Source organism: Leptodactylus fuscus, chromosome 7 (assembly GCF_031893055.1).
Source record: "Leptodactylus fuscus isolate aLepFus1 chromosome 7, aLepFus1.hap2, whole genome shotgun sequence".
NCBI lineage: Eukaryota > Metazoa > Chordata > Amphibia > Anura > Leptodactylidae > Leptodactylus > Leptodactylus fuscus.
In genome coordinates, this window is record NC_134271.1 from 17,253,141 (window position 1) to 17,278,746 (window position 25,606).

The 25,606-nt window shown below is 45.8% G+C and overlaps 4 protein-coding genes across 4 annotated transcripts; 3 read left to right on the forward strand and 1 right to left on the reverse strand.

Annotated features, from left to right (window-relative positions):
* Window positions 1-2,576: 2,576 nt before the first annotated feature.
* SAAL1 (serum amyloid A like 1) lies at window positions 2,577-25,606 on the reverse strand. Its single transcript, XM_075280471.1, has 13 exons — window positions 25,554-25,606; window positions 10,577-10,746; window positions 9,996-10,136; window positions 8,680-8,763; window positions 8,492-8,571; window positions 8,292-8,351; window positions 7,163-7,278; window positions 6,812-6,995; window positions 6,037-6,119; window positions 5,639-5,827; window positions 4,990-5,180; window positions 4,721-4,813; window positions 2,577-3,140 (listed from the first exon to the last, which is right to left on the reverse strand). Exons 1-13 carry the CDS (start codon window positions 25,555-25,557, stop codon window positions 3,021-3,023), a joined length of 1,515 nt encoding a protein of 504 aa, XP_075136572.1. The 5' UTR covers window positions 25,558-25,606; the 3' UTR covers window positions 2,577-3,020.
* LOC142212508 (uncharacterized) lies at window positions 11,724-14,169 on the forward strand. The gene is made up of 4 exons (XM_075280467.1): window positions 11,724-11,750; window positions 12,114-12,219; window positions 12,845-13,346; window positions 14,051-14,169. Exons 2-4 carry the CDS (start codon window positions 12,126-12,128, stop codon window positions 14,082-14,084), a joined length of 630 nt encoding a protein of 209 aa, XP_075136568.1. The 5' UTR covers window positions 11,724-11,750; window positions 12,114-12,125; the 3' UTR covers window positions 14,085-14,169.
* On the forward strand, window positions 17,325-18,345 carry LOC142212509 (serum amyloid A-5 protein-like). Its single transcript, XM_075280468.1, has 3 exons — window positions 17,325-17,466; window positions 17,804-17,942; window positions 18,204-18,345. Exons 1-3 carry the CDS (start codon window positions 17,325-17,327, stop codon window positions 18,343-18,345), a joined length of 423 nt encoding a protein of 140 aa, XP_075136569.1.
* LOC142212510 (serum amyloid A-5 protein-like) lies at window positions 22,219-23,977 on the forward strand. Its single transcript, XM_075280470.1, has 4 exons — window positions 22,219-22,272; window positions 22,553-22,705; window positions 23,114-23,252; window positions 23,642-23,977. The coding sequence occupies exons 2-4, from the start codon at window positions 22,579-22,581 to the stop codon at window positions 23,778-23,780; spliced, it is 405 nt and encodes a 134-aa protein (XP_075136571.1). The 5' UTR covers window positions 22,219-22,272; window positions 22,553-22,578; the 3' UTR covers window positions 23,781-23,977.

A 25,606-nucleotide genomic window follows, 5' to 3' on the forward strand; every position in this document is an offset into this window, starting at 1 on the left:
ACCACACAGAGTTAAAGGGGTTGTTTACAATTAGTAAAAGGGTCAATGGCTTTTTACAAAAGGCCGTGTCACCTAAGGGTTTTTTTTCTTGAATGAGGCCGAGCTGCAATACTTCACACTGCCTATACACAAGAGGGGCGCTATTTCTGGAAAAACAAAGCCTTTTTTCCAACTCATGGGCCCTTTAAAGAAGTTTCCTGGGACTTCTGAATTGATGACCAATGCTTAGTATAGGTCATTAACTGAAGAATTGCAGTGGTCCCACACTCAGAACCCCTACAGATCATCTATGTGAAGCTTCTGCTTCATAGGCCATGTGATGTCACGTTCATATTGTATAGGAGCAGCTCAGTCCCATTCAAACGAATGGGACTGAGCTGAAATTTCAAGTATAACCACTATACACTGTGTGGCGCTGTGCTTGGTCAGCAGCTGATGAGCAAGGGCCTGGGTTCTGGATCTCTGCTGATCTTTCATTCATAACCTGTCCTGTTCTAAGGATGGTGCCCTAGCATGGCCCCAATGACTAACACTCAGAGGGACCCCCAAAATCAGCAGGCGATGACATCATTACTATACACTGTCACCTTCTTGGGTGGAAACCAATACCCTCCTAGATTGTCTAGAAAGTAGATGCCCCTGTGATACGCTATGGCAATAGTCTGGAGCCGACTCATTGAGATCTATGGGAGAGTTTTCTAGACTTACCCTGTGCAGGGATGGGGAGGAGCTAAGCTGTGACATCATCTATTGTCAGTAGTGATGTAATGATGGCTCAGTGGTGTTATCTATAGAGGTGTTATCTCCTATTGTAATCCTGTCTGTGATGTAAATGAGGACTGTTACACCACAAAATTGGCAAGTCAGTATTATTAGGGTTGGTGGCCAGAGTGAAAATTGCAAGATGGTACTTTAAAAATATAGTGACATAGGAAATTAAAAAAAAAATATATAAAAAAAATTCTTAAAATGTATATAAAAATTTAACATTGTTTAAAAACTAGGTCATTTTCTAGTGACATAAGATGCTGGGAGGCGGCTACTTTCTGGAAGGGGGGGGGGGGGGGTCTCTGATCCCTTTAAAGGGGTGGATTCTGGGAACCTCTAAGGCCATGAGTGTGCACCAGGACCTCCAGTAGTACCATCAGTCCCGGCGGCACCAGTTTAGCATAGTGTACAGTAATAGGTCAGACATGTCTGCCACGGTGGTGCGGTCGGGGGACAAAGGATTTCTCTGCAGATCTCCAATAATGAAAAGTTCCTCAGCAAAGAAGCATCAAGAACCTTAATCTGAACAAAGACGAAGGAGGAGGAGAAAAGAAGGAAGGGGGGGGGGGGGGGAGGAGAGGGATAAGACTCCAAATTACCAAATGAGGCCAAGTCCATAAAAAGTCACCCGACCCTGCAACTAATCCAACAGTTGAGAAGCCTTAAAACATAGAATCTGTCCAGTGTGAACAGCAGTTTACTAATCTTCTCTGTACTACAATGTAGGTCACACAGGGGGGCACACACTACATTTCGGACAGATTTGTTCTTGTTCAGTGTATAGATAAAACCTGTGGAACAGATGTCTACAACTGTACAGTGTATAATGGTCCCCGATGACCCGCACATGCTTTATAATGCTACCCAGTGATCCCCACATGCTGTATAATGCTCCCCCAGTGACCCCCATGCTCTTTATAATGCTGCCCAGTGATTTCCATGTGCTGTAAAATGCTCCCCCAGTGACCCCCATGTGCTGTAAAATGCTCCCCCAGTGACCCCCATGTGCTGTATAATGCTTCCCCAGTGACCCCCATGTGCTGTATAATGCTTCCCCAGTGACCCCCATGTGCTGTATAATGCTTCCCCAGTGACCCCCATGCTCCCCAGTGCCCCCCATGCTCTTTATAATGCTCCCCAGTGACCCACACACTGTATAATGCTCCCAGTGACCCCAAAGCACTTTATAGTGATCCCACAGTGACCCCTACACTTTTTTTTTTTTTTTTTTTTTTTTTAAAAAATAAGCCTCCCCAGTGACCTCCATGCGCTTTACAATGCTCCCCAATAAATAAGTCCTACTTAGCCAGTGCATTCCCACAGGGCCATCTCCAACTCTACTCCTAGTCTCTGGCCCAATGTAGCAGGCTCATGCCGAGCTGCAGACATCACTAGTAGAATCCTGACTGGTGGAGCAGGAAGCTAAGATGTATTAAACTATCTGCATCCTCAGGACGTAGATAAGGTTAAAGCGAGACGGGCAGCCATTTTCCCACCAGCTGCACCCTAGTAGGGAATTACTGGTCTATAGGATTCCATCAGAAACCACCGACCCCTGCACAGGGATAACAAGGCTCTCACACAGCATAGCTGAGCAATGTCAGGACACGGGGCTGTGGGCACACAGCTGAGATATTTGGTTTGTTACAATGTATCAGCGGTGGAGACCTGCATTGCCATATGGTGCCTGCGGCTACAATATACCGACATCAGTTCCTAATGAAAATATAAGGGATTTTCAGGCGAAATGTAACACATTGCCATCTAGTGGTGAGGAGAGTAAAAACAATGTGACATCCAGACTGGTTTATAATTTATTGCAAAAAATATTTCACTATATAATAGACCCAAACACATATCTACAAGAACAAAGAGGACGCCGGATGTAACCGTCAGTGTACAGGAAATAGTCAGGACATTGTAGTAACATTGCATTAAAGGGATAATACTGTCTCATAAAGTGATGGGGCATCACATGGGCAGATTGTTTACTAATGCAACCCATACACCGGACTACAAGATGCCAGACTAGAGGAATTATCCTGTATACTGAATGAGTAAGTGGTGAGAGCTGGAGAGAATGGCTCTTCCAGTAAATGCTTTTCATTGGACACCATACATCTAGCGCCTCCTGTTGGCGCTAGAAAATACAACAACTACAATTTATCAGTCCACACTGAAATGTTGTATCATGGAGGATACAGGGGCAGACAGGTATCTCTGCACAGCAGAGGTGGTCTTGTCCTGGGAGATCAGTGGTGACCTGTATGGTGGGCGCCACTTCTCATGAATTCTCGTGCGGAGATCTCTTTCTTTAGGGTTTCAGACAGTGCTGGGTCGGCTTCTCCAAGAACCTTAAGGAAGCCCTCCACCTGCAAACACAGAGGGGGACACGCGATCATGTCAGGAAGTGGTAGGGGGACCCGTAGGGAAAGCAACACATTTCAACAAGTCTCTCTCCCCCCCCCCCCCCCCCCATCTCATTTAGAAACTCAGAACTTTTTAATTTTTCTATCAATGTAGCCAGCGTAGACTTCAATGTCATCCTATTAGCACATTTGTGTCACTGTCTGTTGACAGATTTATGTGTGTGAATATGTGTGTGTGTGTGTGTGTGTGTGTGTGTGTGTGTGTGTGTGTGTGTGTGTGTGTGTGTGTGTGTATATATATATACACACACACACACGCCACTTTATTAGGTACACCTGTCCAACTGCTCATTAACACTTAATTTCTAATCAGCCAATCACATGGCAGCAACTCAGTGCATTTAGGCATGTAGACATGGTCAAGACAATCTCCTGCAGTTCAAACCGAGCATCAGTATGGGGGGGAAGAAAGGCGATTTGAGTGCCTTTGAACGTGGCATGGTTGTTGGTGCCAGAAGGGCTGGTCTGAGTATTTCAGAAACTGCTGATCTACTGGGATTTTCACGCACAACCATCTCTAGGGTTTACAGAGAATGGTCCGAAAAAGAAAAAACATCCAGTGAGCGGCAGTTCTGTGGGCGGAAATGCGTTGTTGATGCCAGAGGAGAATGGCCAGACTGGTTCGAGCTGATAGAAAGGCAACAGTGACTCAAATAGCCACCCGTTACAACCAAGGTAGCCAGAAGAGCATCTCTGAACGCACAGTACGTCCAACTTTGAGGCAGATGGGCTACAGCAGCAGAAGACCACACCGGGTGCCACTCCTTTCAGCTAAGAACAGGAAACTGAGGCTACAATTTGCACAAGCTCATCGAAATTGGACAATTGAAGATTGGAAAAACGTTGCCTGGTCTGATGAGTCTCGATTTCTGCTGCGACATTCGGATGGTAGGGTCAGAATTTGGCATCAACAACATGAAAGCATGGATCCATCCTGCCTTGTATCGGTAACGGTTCAGGCTGGTGGTGGTGGTGTCATGGTGTGGGGAATATTTTCTTGGCACTCTTTGGGCCCCTTGGTACCAATTGAGCATCGTTGCAACGCCAAAGCCTACCTGAGTATTGTTGCTGACCATGTCCATCCCTTTATGACCACAATGTACCCAACATCTGATGGCTACTTTCAGCAGGATAATGCAATGCCATGTCATAAAGCTGGAATCATCTCAGACTGGTTTCTTGAACATGACAATGAGTTCACTGTACTCCAATGGCCTCCACAGTCACCAGATCTCAATCCAATAGAGGAGCATCTTTGGGATGTGGTGGAACGGGAGATTCGCATCATGGATGTGCAGCCGACAAATCTGCGGCAACTGTGTGATGCCATCATGTCAATATGGACCAAAATCTCTGAGGAATGCTTCCAGCACCTTGTTGTATCTATGCCACGAAGAATTGAGGCAGTTCTGAAGGCAAAAGGGGGTCCAACCCGTTACTAGCATGGTGTACCTAATAAAGTGGCCGGTGAGAGTATATACACACACACACTATTTTTAGTTTTAGGAGGTGAAAGTACTCACAGCTTCGTCGTAGAGAGGGAGAAGGTTCTGCAGCCCGCACAAGATCTTATCTTTCGTGATGTGACCTTCCTTCAGCGCATCCAGTATGTTCTCCTGGAGAGGATAAAGTGGTTTTACATCAAAGAATCATTGCTATAGAGGAAGACACTACAGAATGTATTACTGTATATCTGTATGAGACAGAGAGACAGGTAAGACCTGAGGAATAGATAGATTAGATTGAATATATTTTTATATTTTGGCTGCGCCTTCCGTTTAACTTTTTTCACCTTTGTTAGTTGAGGCAGAATGTTAGAGAGGAATTCACAGCAGACTTCCCTCAGGATTTTTAGGTGGAAATCCTCCTTAGGTGCGTTGTTGTGCGGCAGATCCTCCCCATCAGACAGATGAACATCCCCATTCTGCTGACAAGTCTCCATATTCTCCAACATCCGAGTCAGGCTTCCAAGGAGAGAAAGATCTGGAAAAGAAACAGATGGATGGATAGATCTGAGATAGATATCATCCTATCCATCCGTCTCTCATATCTAATATCTGAGTTTAGAGATGATTGTTATAAGGCAGATATAACTATTAGCGATACAGTGGTTATTGAATAGATAGATAATTAGCTATAGTTATTAGACAGATATACAGTGATCATCTAACTACTGTATATTACCTATATGTCTGATTACTACCTATATAGCTAATCTCTCATATGTAAAAATACTTTCTATAATATCTCAGATCTATCTTGTAGATATAATATCTGATATGTAACTGCTGTATATCTAATATCCATCTACTACTGTACATGTGATATCCAGAACTAATAACTACATCTATCTGATATCTGTCGCCCCCTACTGGGGTTGCAGTAATTCACATGTACATTACAATCCTACTTTCTACAGACAACATATGACTGGTCATTACTTCTTCCGATCTCCATGTACTCCTGTTCAGTTTCCGATGTGAACAGGACAGACATGACGGCCAGGACGGAGCATAAGATGGATCTCTGCTCCTGTACGATCAGGGAAGGGTCGCCCGGCTGGCACAAGTCCTGACTCACGAGATCAAACAAGAAATCCCAGGTCTGCTTCCCGTCTCCTGGATCTTGTACTGGGGGGAGATTACAAAAAACATTACTGGAGATCCAGACACAGTATAGATGTACATGAGGAGGTTGTGGGGTGGGTGCAGTGTATTATACTCTGCAGTCCCCTAACCCAACATCTAGTGAACACCCGAGGTGCCAGGAGGTGTTGTAAGAGTACTCAGCAGTTTATACTGTACTTGTAGAGCATTCAGCCCCCTATATGGGAGGTTACCTATAGAGAAGATGCCCTCGTCTACCGTCGTCACCAGCTGTAGTATGTGCATATAGGCATCCAGACCGTCAGGGCTCTCATACCTGGAAAACAGAACGCTAGTCAGAGGCAGAGAGAGAGCGCCGCGCTAGTCAGAGGCAGAGAGAGAGCGCCGAGCTAGTCAGAGGCAGAGAGAGAGCGCCGCGCTAGTCAGAGGCAGAGAGAGAGCGCCGCGCTAGTCAGAGGCAGAGAGAGAGCGCCGCGCTAGTCAGAGGCAGAGAGAGAGCGCCGCGCTAGTCAGAGGCAGAGAGAGAGCGCCGCGCTAGTCAGAGGCAGAGAGAGAGCGCCGCGCTAGTCAGAGGCAGAGAGAGAGCGCCGCGCTAGTCAGAGGCAGAGAGAGAGCGCCGCGCTAGTCAGAGGCAGAGAGAGAGCGCCGCGCTAGTCAGAGGCAGAGAGAGAGCGCCGCGCTAGTCAGAGGCATGAGAGAGAGCGCCGCGCTAGTCAGAGGCATGAGAGAGAGCGCAGCGCTAGTCAGAGGCATGAGAGAGAGCGCAGCGCTAGTCAGAGACAGAGAGAGAGCGCAGCGCTAGTCAGAGGCAGAGAGAGAGCACAGCGCTAGTCAGAGGCATGAGAGAGAGAGAGAGCGCAGAGCTAGTTAGAGGCAGAGAGAGCGCAGCGCTAGTCAGAGGCAGACTGACATCAAGAGCAGCAGGGGACAGACAGACCGAGAGTGACTGAGGTAGGGGACAGATGTAACAAGCTTGGGACTACAGGGCAGGGATACACTAGGACTCACTTGAGCTGTTTTGCGGCCTCCAGCAGTGACGGCACCAGGCCCAGCACTACAGGCTTCTCCTCGTCAGTGTCAGTAGCCGGGGCCTGGGGCTGCGGACCTCCGGCCTTTATCCAGTCTAGCATCAGGTCTTCATCCACATCAAACATCTTGTCCACCAGCTCCCCCACCTTAACCAGCAGATCTCCTGGACAGCAGAATACAGAGATATACCCACTGTATTAACCCCTTCATATCTTATGTACAGATATTTCATAGGCTGCTTCTACAAGTCTCCGAAGAGTCTTAAAGGTGTTTTTTTAGTTAGTTCTTTGCCCATAGAAAACAGACTACGGACTTGCCCCGGACCATTACCATTGGTGGAGCTGCTCATGATGAAGCAGAGGTTCTCTCGCACGGTCGGGCATTTCCTGATCCTTTCCAACCACGTGCCCATCACGTCCTCCTGCGATAGACAAGAAAGGAGTAACCTGGAACAGAGGATGGAACGGGCCGTCACTACGACAAACCTTACTGCACTGATGCTGATAGCTTAGTCCCATGAGACCCGTCTAATAAAGTTTCCTCCTCCTAGGATCAGCTACCATTGGAGGAAAACCTGGCAGTCAGGGTTCAATTTCCCTGCAGTGCCCCCGTAGGAGAAATGAAGCATTACATAGTAACCAATAATGTCAATGGGCTGTATGTGTAAAACAGGACCAGACCGGTCCTCCAGAGTGAGAGATTCTCTTTGTAACAGCTCCGAAATCCTGAACAGAAGACCCGCTGCTTGCCAGGGCATCATAGAGGTCTGCTAGGGGACCACAGTGGCCTTTGAGGACCAAACTGGGCTAAAAAGACTCCTTTAACACTGATTTCATACAGTCTGCCCCCCTCTTGGATAAGACTGACAACAGCAGCGCTCTCAAGCCTTGATTCTTTGTCTCAAGTGTTTGTGATTTACTTAAAGCGTACCTGACCTTTAAGCAAATGTCACATAAATCAACAGTACAGAGCGTGCGCATGAGAAGTAACGCCATTTCTGGACATTATATGACTTGTATCCTGCAATCGTAACAGTTATAGCTTGCAGTTCTCCCTGAGCTGCTGAGTAGAGAGTCGCTGCCATACACTGCACACAGTAAGTAGAGATGAATCCGCACTATAGCTGTCTCAAACAGGAACATGCAGGACATGTATAGAGAAGTCCTGACCTGTGAGGATAGTTTTGGTTGTGAGAGAAAGCTCCTATTTAGCTCCAGCATCAGACTAAACCTGTGCTCCAGCTATCTCTCTCCCTCTCCATAGACTTTTATTGACACGTGATCTGCAATTTGTCTCGGAACAGAAACAGCAGAATTTTTCAGAGTGCAAGTCATTTTAGCAAAGGGAAGGGGAATAAAGAAACAGCCTGAAAGACATTTTCTCTAACGAGATATATTACAGATACTGCCCCCTGGTGTTGATGACATATACTACTGATCTCCCAGCAAAGTCCACCTACCGGGTAGTTTCTAGCAGAATTGGCGGGTCCGTGTGACACATCAGTAACAGCAGAAGTTCTCTACAAGAAAAAAAAAAAAAAAAAAAAAAAAAAAGTCATCACTATAAGACTTACAGGGTTGCTGTCTATGGGTTGTATCTGGTATTGCAACTCCGCTCCATTGTCTTCAATACTAGACCAGTATTACGTTATACACTCACCCCAAGGCATCATTGTTAGTTATGAACGTACACGTCTCCTGGAAGCACGCCATATTCCCCAGAATCCCCACGCAGATTTCCTGGAGGAAAGACGTTTTACAGGATGGATTATATAGAAGTATATAATATATAAACAGCCGCTGCTATTCCGTATATCAGACTGATACTCCGGCACTTGTAATACTTACGGTCAGGCGGTTGCAATTGGACTTTGCCATGACGCCTATAAAAATATCCGGTGCGTTAAATTCCTTCAGGAACAGCGCCACCTCCTGGAATAGAATAAAAATGACAAATAGCTCAATAAATTGTGTGTTTGATATATTAGTGAATAGTATCAGTACTTGAGGTGCAATGCACTGATCCTGCTGGATATTCCTCTTCTATAGTCCAGATATATGGACTGGTACTTACCTGCCGTCACCACAAGGAGGCGTGATCTGTGGGCAGTTTTCAGACGGCCATAGCTGTACACACACACACACACACACCAGACCCACACACATCAGACCCACACTGTTACCCAACCAGAACTACAACTCCCATCATGCCCCGACAGCCTGTCCATGCCAATGTGTAGCCTGTATTACAAGGTCAGCAGTGCTCACTCAACTCCTAAAATCCCCAAATCTCTGTACAGACCCCACAGACGGGGATTACCCAGTATATCAGAGGTGCAGATCTGATCCTACTACAATTCTTATCACAAAACCAATAGCCCTGGTATAATCCTGAAAGGTTAATCCTAATCTGACATTTACAGGGATGTGTTTATAGACTGGGAGGAGAGAACAGGAAGATCCCAGACACCCCCCCCCCCCCCATAGAGAACAGCGGGCTGACCTTTACATACCTAGGATTAAGGCATACCCCCAATATACCGAAATCTGGCACAGTCCCCCTATGGGATCAGCACATGCCTCTCCTGAAATACTCTGCACTGCTAGGGACCCAGCTCCTACTATGTAGCTCTCAGTCTGCAACCTCCCATAAAATCAGCACAACCCTCTCCTGAAATACTCTGCACCACTGGGAACCTGTCCATTTCAATGTGTAACCTTCAGTCTGAACGACTTCAAGGTCAGGACACTCCTCTCCTGAAATACTCTGTACTGCTGAGGTCCCTGCTCCCGCCACTATGTTACTCTCAGTCTGTGATTATCCCTTTTAATATCACACTCCTCTCCTGAAATCCTCTGTGCTCCTGGGAGACCCTGCCTCTTTCAATGTTAACCCTTAGTTTCTGACTATCCTTATCTCTCTCCCCCCCCCCCCCCCCCCAGGCCCATGACAGTGCCCCTGTTACACACAGCCGTGCCCTCACGACCACCATCACATGTATGGACAGGTCACTGCATTCCACAAGATCTCCAGAAATACTCTGTGCTGCTGGGAGTATCTGACCCATCCACTATGTAACTCCCATCTGTCACAATATCAGCACTATCCTCTTCTGAAATACTCTGTGCTGCTGGTAGATCCTTTCCCTTTCACATGTCCATACCTCATTCATAGACATGTCCCAAACTTTGCAAATGTCATTCTCTATGTCTTCATCCAGCTCGATCTCATCCTCATCATCATCACCACCATCCTCCTCCTCATCCTCCTCCTTAGCCTGCGACTTTTCCTTCAATGAGGCGAACTGCAAAAACAAAGAAAAAAAATAAATAGTCACACGATACAAAGAAGAGCACCACACCTGACCGCAGGCTGTAAGCGGTACTGCAAATAGCAACTTAATCCCATTCATTTACTATTGCTGACCTGCAGTACCAGACACTGCCTACAGACAGGTGTGGTGCTGTTTCTGCATCCATGAAGGGGTGTGACACTTGCTGACCAGTCACAGCTCCATACTTTTCGGAGTGGCCGTGTCTGCAATTGCAGTTCAGTCCCATTCACTGAAATGGAGGTGCAATAAACTGCAATACCAGGCAGAGCCACTACAGGATGTAGGGAGCTGTGCCCGATAACTAGAAATCACAGCCCCTTTATTCTCTTTGGAGGGGAGTCATGTAGGTGTTATGGGGGTCCGACACCCGCACCCTGCTGAGGTCACAGTGCAGACTACTAGGCTATTACCTCAATGAGCCTGGTCAGGGTGGTAAAGAACCAGTGCTTGCTGTACACAGTGCTCCCTATGGAGTCCTCTGTCGCTCCCTCTTCATCATCACTGGTCGGGGGGGAAGGGTTCCGATCCATATCACATGAGGTTTTCGGGTATTGCGGCCTGGAGTCTCCCTCGTTCTTGTCTGGACAGAGAAACAAGAAGTTCAATCTCCAACTATAACAACGTCATACATCAGAAGAGCCATAAAACTGAGGAAAGTAAACCACACAAACCTTCAGAGCTGCATTCATAAGTCTGCAGGCTCACACAAAACCCACTGTTTGTTTAGTGGCAACATTACTACCATTTTTGGGACTTGTCAGAGTGAACGGCTCCCTGCAGTATACAGTGACAGCCCAGAAGTCATTGATGACCATTTCCAGTTGCAACCTGCAGAATAGTGAGTGCAGCTCTGGAGTATAATACAATATGTAACTCAGGATCAGTACAGGGTAAGTAATGTAATGTATGTACACCGTGACTGCACCAGCAGAATAGTGAGCGCAGCTCTGGAGTATAATACAGGATGTAACTCAGGATCAGTACAGGATAAGTAATGTAATGTATGTACACAGTGACTGCACCAGCAGAATAGTGAGTGCAGCTCTGGAGTATAATACAGGATGTAACTCAGGATCAGTACAGGATAAGTAATGTAATGTATGTACACCGTGACTGCACCAGCAGAATAGTGAGCGCAGCTCTGGAGTATAATACAGGATGTAACTCAGGATCAGTACAGGATAAGTAATGTAATGTATGTACACCGTGACTGCACCAGCAGAATAGTGAGCGCAGCTCTGGAGTATAATACAGGATGTAACGTAATGTATGTACATTGTGATTTATCAGCAGCTCCTCTTATACCGCTCCTGTACTACGGTATGATATGTTATTTTACGTCGCCTTCTCCTTTAATGTATCTATCTATATACCATTTATTCCTGATATTTAATACCCTGCGCTAATACTTGACATTTTGAATTGCCTCAGATAAGGAAAAATACCCAAATCCCTGAACAACAGCAAAGACAATAACAAATTCATGCCCCCTCCCCTCGCTATACAATATATAATGCAGGCTGACACAGGCTTTATAAATGTACTGGAGGAGACGCGTCCTCTCATCCCACTTGTCCCGCTACAGTAAGTAACTTCTCACATGTATTGAATGATATTCTGAAACGGTTCTAAGGGTTTTTTTGGACTTGGGTCATCAATATGTAATTAATGGGATCTAAAACACAGGACCCCCACCGATCAGCTGTTGTAAGAGCTGTAGTCTTCATTGAATACCAAGCACAGCGCCATACATTGTATAGTGGCTGTGCTTGGTATGCCCACTTTGCTGTAAAAACCGCGGTGCAGAAACGGGGCGACTATACTCAGCAAGCAGACTCAGTTATACTTCCCATTTACAGTAAGCGGAGCTCATAGAACATGGTGAGAAGTAGAATGACATAATATGCTCCTGTTTGCATTATAGCGGCATTATGTTCCTCCACACAGATCCACATTACAATGCAGCCTATATTCTGCGCCGTGCTGCTCGCCATGATCCTACATCATACAGAGGGCAGATGCCATGCTCAGGATTACGAGAATGAAGATGAAGGTGAGTGACGTGGCCCTTTAAATCAGGGGCGGGTGCACAAACAGTCACACTGGATTTTTGTGCAAACATTTCATCCCTTTAGGCTAAAGACACACTGAGTTTAAATTTCTCACTTTGTTTGGCTCAAAAAAAAAAAAAAAAAAAAAAGGGATTCAATATGTGTCTTCAGCCTTAAAAGGGAACCTTTCACCACCTCCACTGACTCCAACTCTTTGCATATTTCGTTTGGCGGCGTTCCACTGATTCTGGCACAGTTAGAATTTTTTCTCTAGCCCCCACCGTTCCCGAGCAGTCAGTGCAGTAAGTTTTATCTCCCAATATACTAATTATGCTCTCTACTATCAGGTGGGCGGGTCCCAGACTACCTGCCTGGACCGCCCACCAGAAAGGAGAGAGCATTATTGTGCTGAAATTAACAGAAGTGATTGCTCGGGAGTGGTGGGGGCTAGAGAAAAAAATCCAACTGAGTCAGAATCAGTGGAACGGTGTCTATCGAAGGATGCAAAGCGTTGGAATTGATGAAATGTGGTTACTTCAGCGCTACACCCAGTTAATGGGTGACATCATCGATGAGATATAAGTAGGTCACAATATATAACACATGACTGTTGCTGTGACTTCTCAGGAGACTATGAGCGGCCAGTTGGAGGAAGACGTGGCTACCGAAATCAAAAGCCACCGGGAGGTGGACTACTTGATCAGCTGACTGGACTTGGCAAGAATTTTGGTTTAGGTGGACAACGAGATGAAAGATCAGGTCGTGGCAAGAAGTGTCCTCTGGCAGGACTGGCCCAGAAGTTTGGCAAATCAGGGGGACAGGAATGTCCACTTGCTAAATTAGGTGGGATGCTTGGATCAGTTCTGGGTGGAGGAAAGAAAGGTGGCGATGGTGGGGGAGATGGGTTAGGTTCATTGCTAGGAGGTCTTGGAGGATTGTTGCCTGGGAAGGGGTCTGGCTCAGGAAAATGTGGAGGCCGAAAAAAGAAGTTTGGCTCTTTCGGTCACGGAGCTGAATCGGGCAGACGTGGCCACAGATCAGATTATAGCGGAGAAGAGGAATCGGGCAGAGGTGGTCGGTATGGATCACAATATGGTAGAAGACAAGACAGATACTCTGGGTATGGAAGGTAAGAGAAAGAAATAAGCCTGTAAACTGGCCACTAGGTGGTTGAATGCTACCCCATCTCATACGATAATAGTCGCCCTTCTCTACACGACCCTTAGCTCATACTTTAAGACAACTGGTTTCTGCAGCAGCTCTCCCCCACTGCCTGTAATAAGAGACCAGGACCATGTTGGATATAATTAAAGGGATTTTCCCTATTCCTTAGGATAGGGTATCAGATTAGTAAAGGTCTGACTTCTGGACTCCTAACCAAGCCGCTTATGGGAGAGAGCTGTAGCCTCTCCTTTGTGAATGCAATGTCTATCCATCACGAGGCCATTCTGTAGCTCAATTCCTTTCAAGTGATAGGAGTGAGCTGCAATACCAGGCAAAGCCACTACTACTTCTGGCGCTGTTCCTAATATACAGTGAAGAGAGGTTGCAACTCTGTAGCCTTGGCCCTTTAAATAGTCACTGTGATCTCAAAAACTTTGCAAGGGCATAGGTGGTTACAACAAACTCTAATATATAATAGACAAAATGCTTCTTTCTCCTCTTATCAGGCTCTCTTCCCTTCTCCCCTCTCTGTTAAACTGACTGTCTCTCTGAACATTCTGCTATATCTGTCAAGAGTGCAGGAGACAGGGCTCAGGTTACACATCTATAGAAGTCTATGGAGAGGGAATATGTAAAAGGATAATCATATCCATATATTTATCATTACAGGCAAACTGAAGATGACGATGAGGAAAATTATTAAACGCATCCAGAGACCTAATGTGTAAAGACCAGAGTTACCCCAAATGATCTCCTTGATCCTGGGACCCAAAAAGCAGAACCGGTTCCTTTATCAGATGGCCGATTCCTGTAAAACCACCTGATTCAATAAAAACTTCTGATGACTGGAAAATCTGATGTGGAATATTTACTGATGTGTGTGATACAATGTGACCCTATAAAGGTCAAATACATAATCCCAACGCTCACGACAGAACGCCGCAGAGTCTTGTACAACTAGTCGTGTATGAGGATTGGAACAAATAGGGAAGGATTGGATGTCATTCACTGTAGTTACAGGGGTATTGCCATTGTAAATCATCACTATGTGATCAGAGCGGGGGGTGGTCCAACCTCGGGACCCCACTACTCCTATACAATAGCACTGTAACCCAGGCTATGCAGAGAACTGCAAGTAGAGGGCACCTACTTGCACATCTGGGTGGTCGGGAGCACAGTGTAGCTCAAACTTTGAAGGCGATTCAGCGCTGTAGGTTCCTCATTATTAATGTCAGGGGTTCCAATGAATCACATAGTAAGGGTATATCCTAATGTTATATGATTATGTAATTAAATGGAGATCAGAACCAAGAAGTCAGGTGCACAACTGTGTAGCACATACTTTGAAGGTGACGCAGCACTGCAGGTTCAATATTATCAATCCCAGTGGTTGGCCTGCAATGATCACGTAGTGACGGTATATGCTAGCCTTATACTACCATTTAATTAAATGAGAATCAAAGTCGAGTAGGCGGGAGCACAACTGTATGGCACATACTCTGAAGGTGACAGCAATGCAGGTCCAAAATCATCAAAGCCAGAGGTTGGACCCCAATGATCACATGTCCTAGCGCTACACCGTCCCTTAAGTGCCTAGTGTTCCATTATCGGAACTTAAATCCAATATAACCTCCGACATAAATGGGTTAATTAAACAGGAATCACAACCAGGTGACCAGGTACACGCACACACAGTGTAGCACAAACTTTGAAGGTGCCGCAGCACTACAGGCCCTTCATTATCAATCTCAGGAATTGGACCCCTACTGATCACACAGTGATGGTATATCCTAGCTTTATACCATCATTAAATTAAATTGGAATCACAGTCAGTCGAGTGGGTGGGAGTTCCACTGTGTAGCACACACTTTGAAGGTGACGCAGCACTGCAGGTTCAGTATCCTCAATGCCAGAGGTTGAACCCCAATGGTCACAGTGATGGTATATTGTAGCACTACACAGTTTCTTAATGAAAACGAGAATCACAGCCAGGTCGCTAGGCGAATATACATTGTAGCACAAACTTTGAAGGCGACGCAGCACTATGGGTTTTACATTATAAATCACAGGGGTTGGATCCCTACTGGTCACATAGTGATGGCATATCCTGGCGCTATACTATCACTTAATTAAAATGGAATCACATATGGATGACCAGGAGCACCATTGTGTAGCACAAACTTTGAAGGTGATGCAGCACTGCAGGTTCTTCATTATCAATCCCAGGACATGGACCTCCATTGAACACATAGTATATCCCTAGGAGGTACCTCACTATCACATTATTAGATGGGAATTAAACTTTTGCATGCTCGGGACCCCTGACACCACAGATTTTGCCATGGGCAACCAGTCGATTACTCTGTAGCACAATAGACAGAGTGACAGGCAGTGCATGATAGCAAGTCTGGTTCACAGAGGGGTATCCTGGCCAGGGGGACTCGCAAAGCTGAGCACAGCCATAAAATGAATACCGTACAGATATCCATAGGCACTTATGGCTTATGGTACTTATTTGTGATTCTGTGCCCCTGTATGGGAAGGGAATATTCCTTTATGTCCCCATAGTGTCCATATTGCTCTGCATATGTCCAATGTGCTCCATCTTTAGCAGTAGTCTACAAGCTACCTTGCTCCAGTAGTTGTAGTAGGCACAACAACTCCCAGCATGCTCCATTCCCTTCAATGTGAGTTCCAAGAAGCAAGTATGCCTGCTGAGAGTAGTAGATTCACCAGAGCTGGAGCGGCGAAGGTTGCGGAATCCCTGTCCTATAGAGACAGTTAATCCTTAGTGGAAAATCCTGCTGGATATTGACACAGCCCCCCCCCCCCTCAGAGCTCCCTCCAAATTACAAAGTCCCATTCTGTATATGTAAACCAGAGTCCCCAGCAGTCCCCCCACAAGAGCTGGGAAATATAACATTGAGAAATGGCAGCTTTCCCTGCACCAGATTTCCCCACAGAGATTTCTACATCACATTTCTGGATGTGCTAGCACCGACCACCAGGAAAACAAAAAAGGCGCATATTCCAGGATTTCTACTGCTGCAATAATTCACCGGCCACCAAAATAAATACCGGCAAAGACTGAGGAAGAAACCTACCGATCCCAAAGAGAGGAGCAGACCCCAGAGCGAGGAGCAGACCCCAGCAAAATTGGTAAGTACTAGCAGAATAGTGAGTGCAGCTCTGGAGTATAATACAGCATGTAACTCAGGATCAGTACAGGATAAGTAATGTATCTACACAGTGACTGCACCAGCAGAATAGTGAGCGCAGCTCTGGAGTAGAATACAGGATAAGTAATGTAATGTGTGTACACAGTGACTGTACCAGCAGAATAGTGAGCACAGCTCTGGAGTATAATACAGGATAAGTAATGTAATGTGTGTACACAGTGACTGTACCAGCAGAATAGTGAGCGCAGCTCTGGAGTATAATACAGGATGTAACTCAGGATCAGTACAGGATAAGTAATGTAATGTATGTACACAGTGACTGTACCAGCAGAATAGTGAGCGCAGCTCTGGAGTATAATACAGGATGTAACTCAGGATCAGTACAGGATAAATAATGTAATGTATATACACTGACTGTACCAGCAGAATAGTGAGCGCAGCTCTGGAGTATAATACAGGATATAACTCAGGATCAGTACAGGATAAGTAATGTATGTACACAGTGACTGTACCAGCAGAATAGTGAGTGCAGCTCTGGAGTATAATACAGGATGTAACTCAGGATCAGTACAGGATAAGTAATGTAATGTATATACACAGTGACTGTACCAGCAGAATAGTGAGCGCAGCTCTGGAGTATAATACAGAATATAACTCAGGATCATTGCAGTAAGAATGGTTTTGTTTTGCAAAAGACAACTTCACTATAATGGATTTTTATTGTACATTTTTTCTGCCAGACAAGGACTTCTCCGCAGCTCACAATGAAGGTCCTGGTATTTCTGCTGCTGGCACTGTCTATAGCTGTGGCTCACACACAGTTTTTTGGTTGGGTAGCAGACACTGGCAGAAATATTAAGAATAAAGTTAGCGATGGCGCCAGATTTGTTAAAGAAGCCGGTCAAGGTAAGCCGTTTTAATGATTGGTTATATATATATATATATATATATATATATATATATATATATATATATATATATATATATCGCTCTAACTACAACTCCCAGCAAGCCCAGATGTGCTAGGTAAGCAGTCAAGAGTTCAAACAGCTGATCGGTGGGGTACGGGATGTCCAATGGTGACTGATCCCAAGAATAGGTCACCAATGTTTCACTCCCAACAATCCCTTTAAAAAAAAAAAATTTCAGCCATATGCAGCTTATACGGGGTTGTTCCAAATAGGTTGAAGGATCTCTTTAAGGGTAGACGACTATTCAGCTTCTATTTCCTGATGTGTTGCAGGATCCTGGGACATGGCTCGGGCCTATATGGACATGAGAGAAGCCAACTATAAAGATTCTGACAAATATTTCCATGCCCGGGGCAACTATGATGCTGCGAACAGAGGGAGCGGAGGAGTCTGGGCAGCCAAGGTTATAAGGTACGTGGCCCTATTGGCATGTTGTACATGAAGCTGCAGAGCACTGCTCTATAAACTATCCCACTAGATGGCAGTAGGGAGATGCAGAGTCCTGCAGCGAAGAGGAAACTGAAGATTTTGAATGCAGCTCTGGCTGTGACTGGAGTAGACAATGTTATGTAATGTCTGTGCACAAGAGAAAGCATTGTGCTTGTATACATTATATATACACACACAGTACCTGTCTGTACTCAGCCTGAGAGCATTTCCATCTTTCCCCAGCGATGCAAGAGAAGGTATCCAGACATCAAGCAGCGGAAGAGGAGGCGAGGACAGCGCTGCGGACCAGAGGGCAAACGAGTGGGGGCGCAGCGGCCGAGACCCAAATCACTACAGACCCAATGGCCTCCCTAACAAATACTAGACCTGAATATAATCTATTAAGATCTGCTGCAGATATATATGTGATATCATTATACAGATTACAGTAATGATGGGAATGTTCCATATCACAATAAACGCCACGTTCTCTGCATTGTCTCCAATCCTTGCGTCTCTTTAGTTTTTTTCTCCTCTATCCTTGCAGGTAAACACATCCTAATTTTCAGACAGACACCTAGAAGCAACCTGGGTCCTGGTGCATTTTGAGTCTACTTAAAGGGGTATTCCTATCTCAACAGCAGGGGTTGTTGGACCCCTGTATTGCAGCCACAGTCAGTGGAGAGTTGGCCGCACAAGTGAATTTCTTCATATTCACATCTATGGGACCTCCCAAATGTGGAGGAAGCCCCATAGAAGTGAATGGAGAAAGATGAATGCAAAGCCACTTCTGTGCTCATTCTTTGCAACAGTCACCTCATTTACATCACAGACAGGATTACAATTGAAGATAACACCTGTATAAATAACACCACTGAGCTATCGTTACATCACATAGATTATGCCACATCTTATTTTCTCCTCCTTCCTGCACAGAGCATGTGTAGAAAACTCTTCCATAGACTTCACTGAGTCAGTTCCAGGTTACTGCTGTCTATGGTGAAGACTATGCTGTAAAGCAGATCACTAAATGCTGTTAACAGAATGGAGAAGAAGCTCAGGCAAGATCCATTGTCCATTAATGAACAGCACAGTTTTCTTCTCCATATGGCCCAGACCAACATGACCGCTTCTTGTCGGCCACCTGGATGCTCTATGTGGCCTTAGCTTAAAGGGGTTGCCCAAGACTTATGGATACGGATCAATCCACATGATAAGCTTTAGTATCAGATCAGTTGGGGTCTAGGTGCACAGTATAAAATAATCTCATTGCACGAACCTACATACAAGGGATATGGTGGAAGTAGCTTTGGCCCTACTAAAGTCAATGGGAGTGGGGCTGCAGCTCCCTGGTGTCATACAGATGCAAACAGACCCCAGAAGAGACTAGATATTGACTACACTAGATGCAACAAGGACTCACACCACACACCCTGGGCTAATAAAGTCACAGGTCCTGCACTGTGCAGACTGGGTCTTGTCCAAACCTAAAGCGACATAAGTTGCACAACCTTAAAGTCATTTTTTGCCAACTGCAACTTCTGTCCATTTTTGCATCATGTAAAAATATTGTGCAACTCCCTACAACCCAGCGGACATGACCGATGGATGACTCTGGATGGTCCAAAGTTGCAGAATATATTATCTATAGGGGATGTGCTGCCCAAGTGCAGAAAGTCATGTGACCGTTACAGAAATTGCACAATTCTACTTTGCAAATATGAAATTTTTAGAAGTTAAAATAACTGACCAGGACACGCTATCCTGTCCTAGAATCTGTATATATAGATTAGATAATGGTTCACAACTGCGAAGGGGTCTCCGGCGTCCGTTTCTGCGGCAGGATCTCCATCGGAGACTACGGCACAGATGTGAGCCTAGCCCAACATAGCTTCTCCATAGGGCCCAGACCACCATGACCACTTCTAGCCATGATCTCTGAACATACTGAAGATATTAGGCGCCGTAGTTCTCAGGACTGTCCCATCCTCTTCACAAACCTCTCATCCTGTTTCCCCTCATTGCTCAGCTACATACATACACACTGCTGAGCCCGAAGAGTCAAGAATCGCACAGTGTGAACTAGAGCCAAGCTCGAGACAAAGTAGATTTACAGAGTTCGAAAACAGGTGCAGACCCATTACAGTTCCCTCCTCTCTTAGGTCAGAAGCAGGTTTATACCCAAAGAGACCCATGCCCAAAGCGTTAACAAGATCAAGCACAGGTTCAGGTCAGATTTATACCCCAACGGATACACACCTAAAAGGCTAATAAACAGGTTCATATATGGGTTCAGGTTTATACCCCAAGAGGCTGAGCCTGAAGGGTTAACAGGTCTGGATAACAAACTCAGGTTCAGGTCAGACTAATATCATAAGGTCCCGTGCCCAAAGGGTTAACACGATCAGATACAGATTCAGGTGGTGCTGCAGGTCTCAGGTACAGGTTTATACCCAAAGGGTTAACAGATACAGATCAGACCAGGAGGAAACAGACAAAATACTTAAGTCAATACATAAGACAGAACTGTCGCACAACAGGATAAGACAGGACAGAAATGGGGACATCAGCCAAATGTCACAGCGAATTGTGGACCCAGTGTGGTGGTCTCAGCAGAATCTCTGGTTTTCTCCTTTAACTCCTATATGAGGATTTGGACTTTGCTGTGGGGGTCTGCCAGGCCTCCATCACCTGAGGTGGTCCTGATTTGGTAGCAGCTGGCCAGAACTGTGGTGGATATATCCATCTATCCTTCTATCTATCAAGCCTGGAGCAACCAATCACAGCCCAGCTTTCATTTTATATTCTGCTCCTGGAAAATGAAAGCTACACTGATTGGTTACTAGGGGCAAGCAGGACAGGTTTGCTTTTAGAGCGTTTTAATATATTTGCCCCATGTTCCTCATAGCTCCCAATTTTCTTAGTACAGGAGGAGGGACAGAATATGCAGTGTACTGCGCCTGCACAAGAAAATTTAGCTCCACCTATTCCCAGCCATTTCCCTTTGTACCCCCACACAATGTTCCCCTCCAAACGCCCCCACAGTACAAAGACTCTTCAGGTGCCCAAGTTTAAACTGGAGGAAATTAGAGGGGTACAATAACCCATGGGGGGCAACTGGAGGAGGACATTAACCCCTGGAGATAGCTGGAGAGGGTCATTAAACTGTGGGCAGCTGGAGGGAGAAATTAATGTCCCCCTCCATCTGACCCCAGTTTTATGTTACCCTCCAGCTACCCCCTCGGGTTAATATCCTCCTCCAGTTTAATGCCCCTTCACCATCTGCCCCCAAATTTATTGCTCCCATAGTTTTATGTACACCTCCATCTGGCCCCCCAGTTTAACGTCCCCCTTCATCTGTAACCCCAAAGTTTAACATAAGCCCCCCCACTAATACTCCCCTCTCCTCGCTCCCCTGTTGGTCTCCTGGAGTGTTCATGGATCTGCAGGCGTGATGTGTGTGATGTCATCACATGGTGCCTACAGCTCCCGGGCCGGACCACACAGGGGCACAGTGGTGAGGCAGGGAGCGGACATACCTCCTGCCGATCGGGACAGTGGGGAGGTAGGCATTGGTCCAGAATCACCTGCTCTATGAAATGAGACTAAACTGTCTGAAAATTATTCACCGCACTGAGAGACACGGGAGTATTGGGGACGGCCTCCTTGCCAAAAACAGTTTATCCTTGACAATCCCTTTACTGTCATGACACTTACCAGTATGTATGTCAGTTTCCTGGCTTACATATAATAGTAAATTACATCACAAGGGAAATAAAACATTACACAGTGCTCAATGGGCTTTGCAAAAAGTATAGATGAGACCCTCCCTCCCCTCCACCAACTCAGAATTCCCCAAGAGGGCACACAGCCAAGAATTCACTAAACCAGACCTCACTTTTTACATAGCTTCCACCTCTTATCCCCTATACATCATCCTCTTCAGAGTTAGAAAATTAAATAATTTTCCTTCTTTTTCGCAACATTCAAGTGGAATTTCCAAGTGCCCCCTCCACCCGCCCGTACACAGACTGGACAGTGGCAGCGAGCCATGTGCACCAGGCAGGGCTCCGAATAAACAGTCTCATAAATTCAGAACACACCTAAAATATGGGAAATTCTCCGATTGAGAAATGTCCAGGACGCACCGACTGCAACACTAACGACTGGTGACTCAGGATAGAAAAAAAAAAAAAAAAAAAAAAAAAAGCAGAAACAGATGACCTGTGAAAATTGGATAAATAGCAGCAGCGCCTGAAGGGATCCAGAGCAGAGCGCAGACCCGGGAGCAGAGTGCAGACCCCTGATACAGGTGAGTGCCATATCACTGATCTTAGGGTCACTGCACACAGTGTTTTTTGGTGCCGATTTTGACACGGAATCCGCCTGCAAAAAAAGCCTCCTGCGGTTGCAATACTATCGCTCCCAGGATGCCTACACAGCCTGAATCTTTAAGGGCATGCTGGGGGTTGTAGTACTGCAACAATCAAAGCCAAAGAATGGGAACCATGAGTATATAGTGTAGATAAAGATCACTGGGTCTGACTCAATACTAATACAGTCCTATAAGCTTTGTCTTTTATCCTTTGCAGGCAAGAGCGCCCCCTGCTGATTGACAATGAGGCTTTCCGTGCTCGTCCTGCTGGTGTTGTCTGTGGCTGTGGCCCAGGCGCAGTTACAATGGTTAAAGAACCAAGGCAGAAAGGTCAAGGACGCCGCAAGATTCACAAAACAGGCTGCTCAAGGTATGTGCCTATGGGGGGAAATAAGGAAAATGCAAGATCTGAGATACTCTGTGTGGCCACGGGGGGCGCTGCTATTGTAAACTAAAGTAATATTATTGCCTATGCCTATTCAGTGTGAATCCATCCCTTTCTTCTCTCATATGTTCAGATATGCACAGGGGGAGGTTTTGTAGCTTGTAGCCCTGGACACACATAGGAGCTGTATACACAGCTATACATTTATGCTATAATATAAGACTGCTGGGAAATATAAGTTATCCGGTGGTTATTGGAGACCCATTACTAGGTCTTTAAAGGGGTTCTTCCATCTGAGCGAGTTACCCCCTATTCTCAACTGCTTAGCCCCACTTCAATTCCAATGGGGGTCACTTATTTTAGATTGATGCACTGACTACTAATGTGTTGCAGGATCCTGGGACATGGCTCGAGCCTACAAGGATATGAGAGACGCCAACTTCAAGAATTCTGACAAGTATTTCCATGCCCGGGGCAACTACGATGCTGCAAAAAGAGGAAAGGGTGGAGCCTGGGCAGCCAAGGTTATAAGGTAGGTGGCCCGGTAGGCCCTGGATACTTCAGGTGACCTCATGGCCATCAGTATATGATCTACTAACCAGAAATGTCGCTCCTAAAATATAATTAAGTGAAGCTTTTATGTATCTTGAACTTACATACTCTATTCACAACCAAAGCTGCATTCAGAATTGCAATGGTTTGGTTACTTCTTTGAACCAAAACGGTCTGGGGGTAGTGCTATACTTTGCATGATACTGAGTAAAGGGGAACCCCACTCCCTAAAAGCTAGAGACACAGAACATGCAGCAGGGGGTGCAGAGGTGCGAGCTTTTACTACCTGAGAGTTAACAGGGAGGCAGCAAACGTTTGCATGCAGCTCTAGGTGTGACACAGGCTGAATACATTTCTATCTATCCACAGTAATGCAAGAGAACGGGTCCAGACCATCGGGGGCAGAGGACTTGCAGACAGCGCTGCAGATCAGAGGGCAAACCAGTGGGGGCGCAGTGGCAAGAACCCCAATCACTTCAGGCCCAAAGGTCTCCCCAAGAAGTACTAGACCTGGGGCGCGAATAGCCAACAACTCAGCATCAGCAACAAACTGCAGCAGCTCTAGGGGGCGCCCTGGATGTGTTATCCTGCAATGAACTGTAGGTGGCACCAAGGATATGTTATCCTGCACTGAGCTGGAGGAGGCGCCCTGGATGTATCATCATGCACTGAAACTGTAGGGGGCGCCTTTGTATATAGGAAATATTCATGGAAACGTCTGCAATAAAACTGCTTTGCTACATTTACTGATCCTTGTAGTTACTTGGAAGTTTGTATAGAACATAATATATACTGTATATCATAATGTAATATAATAGAGATATACATCTACATGCACACATACACACAGGATAGCTCAAGCAGTGCACAGACTTATCACATACCTTGCCAATCAACCAGATTATACACCCCATAGGGGCGAGCCATGTGCAGTGAAGAGCCCACCACTCAGAATAGGATCATCATAACAGACTTGTCAGAAGACAATACAGAACTGAACCAGCAGGGGGTGCAGGAGATGAAGGGGGCAGCTGAGAGTCACCAGCAAGACTTAAGCCGGCTCCGGAGGTGACACATTGTGGGACTGTTACACTGACAGCAACGACACTAACTCCGCCCACATGTCACATCTGCACTTAACGTATCATAACCCTGACCACATCTATAGGGGACCAATATTGTTATATTCACTCTGCTTACATCTATATTTGACCATAATGATCAACAACCTACAGCTATAGGTGACTGACATTCTTACAATAACACTGGTCACAACTATAGGTGAATAACATTCTAATAACAGTCATATCTATACGTGATGACATAATACCCCTGCCCATTTCTATAGGTGACCAACAGTATAATAATGCTGTCCATGTTTATAGGTGACTAGTATGAAAATAACACATCCACATCTATACGTGAGCAACATGACTATAATGCCACTGTCCATGTCTATAGGTGACAGACAAGATTATAAGACCATTGTCCATATCTATAGGCAACTGACAATAATAATTACAATAGCACCATCCACATCTATAGGCTACCGACACTATTACAACTAATCCCATCCACAGGCGATCAACATGATTTTAATAAACCTGTGCATGTCTATAGGTGACTGACATGATAAGCCCACGGTCCACCTCTATAGGTGATCAACATGATTATAATACCACTAGCCATGTTTATAATTGTCTATAGGTGACCGGCAGCCTGATAATACCAGCGTCCATGTCTATAGGTGACTGGTAGAATTATAATATCACTGCCCACATCTATAAGACGACCAACAAGATTATAATAGCATCTATAGGTGACTGATATGATTATGATAACAGAATATACATGGTGTGGAGGCAGTAGGGGGGCATTATACCGGGTGCAGGGGCAGTAAGGGGGCATTAGGTGAGATGAGGGACTATAGGACATCATATTATGAGTAATGGCAGAGAAGCTGTCTAAACTAGAAAATCCCTTTAATTAAAGGAGAAGTTAAACCCACATGCAAGTCTAGGAAGTCGGCCCCCAGCACACAACACCCTGCACACAGCACTGCTAGACGTGAAGCTACAGCTTTACTGACAAGGACTCTTCCATTCGGTACAGGGGGGGGAGGGGATTATCAGCCACAATGGCGGGTTCATGAAAAGCCAGTAGCGCTGCGGTGCCGGAGCACAACTCAGTACAGCGCCACACACTGGGCTCGCCATGAGGTGATTTGAATTTCCCTCTTCCCCGGTGACCGCCGCCATCTGCTGAGCCGGGCGTCACTCACCCATTCTGCTCCCGTCCTTCACGTCACGAGCTGTCCCGCCCACTCCCGGCACC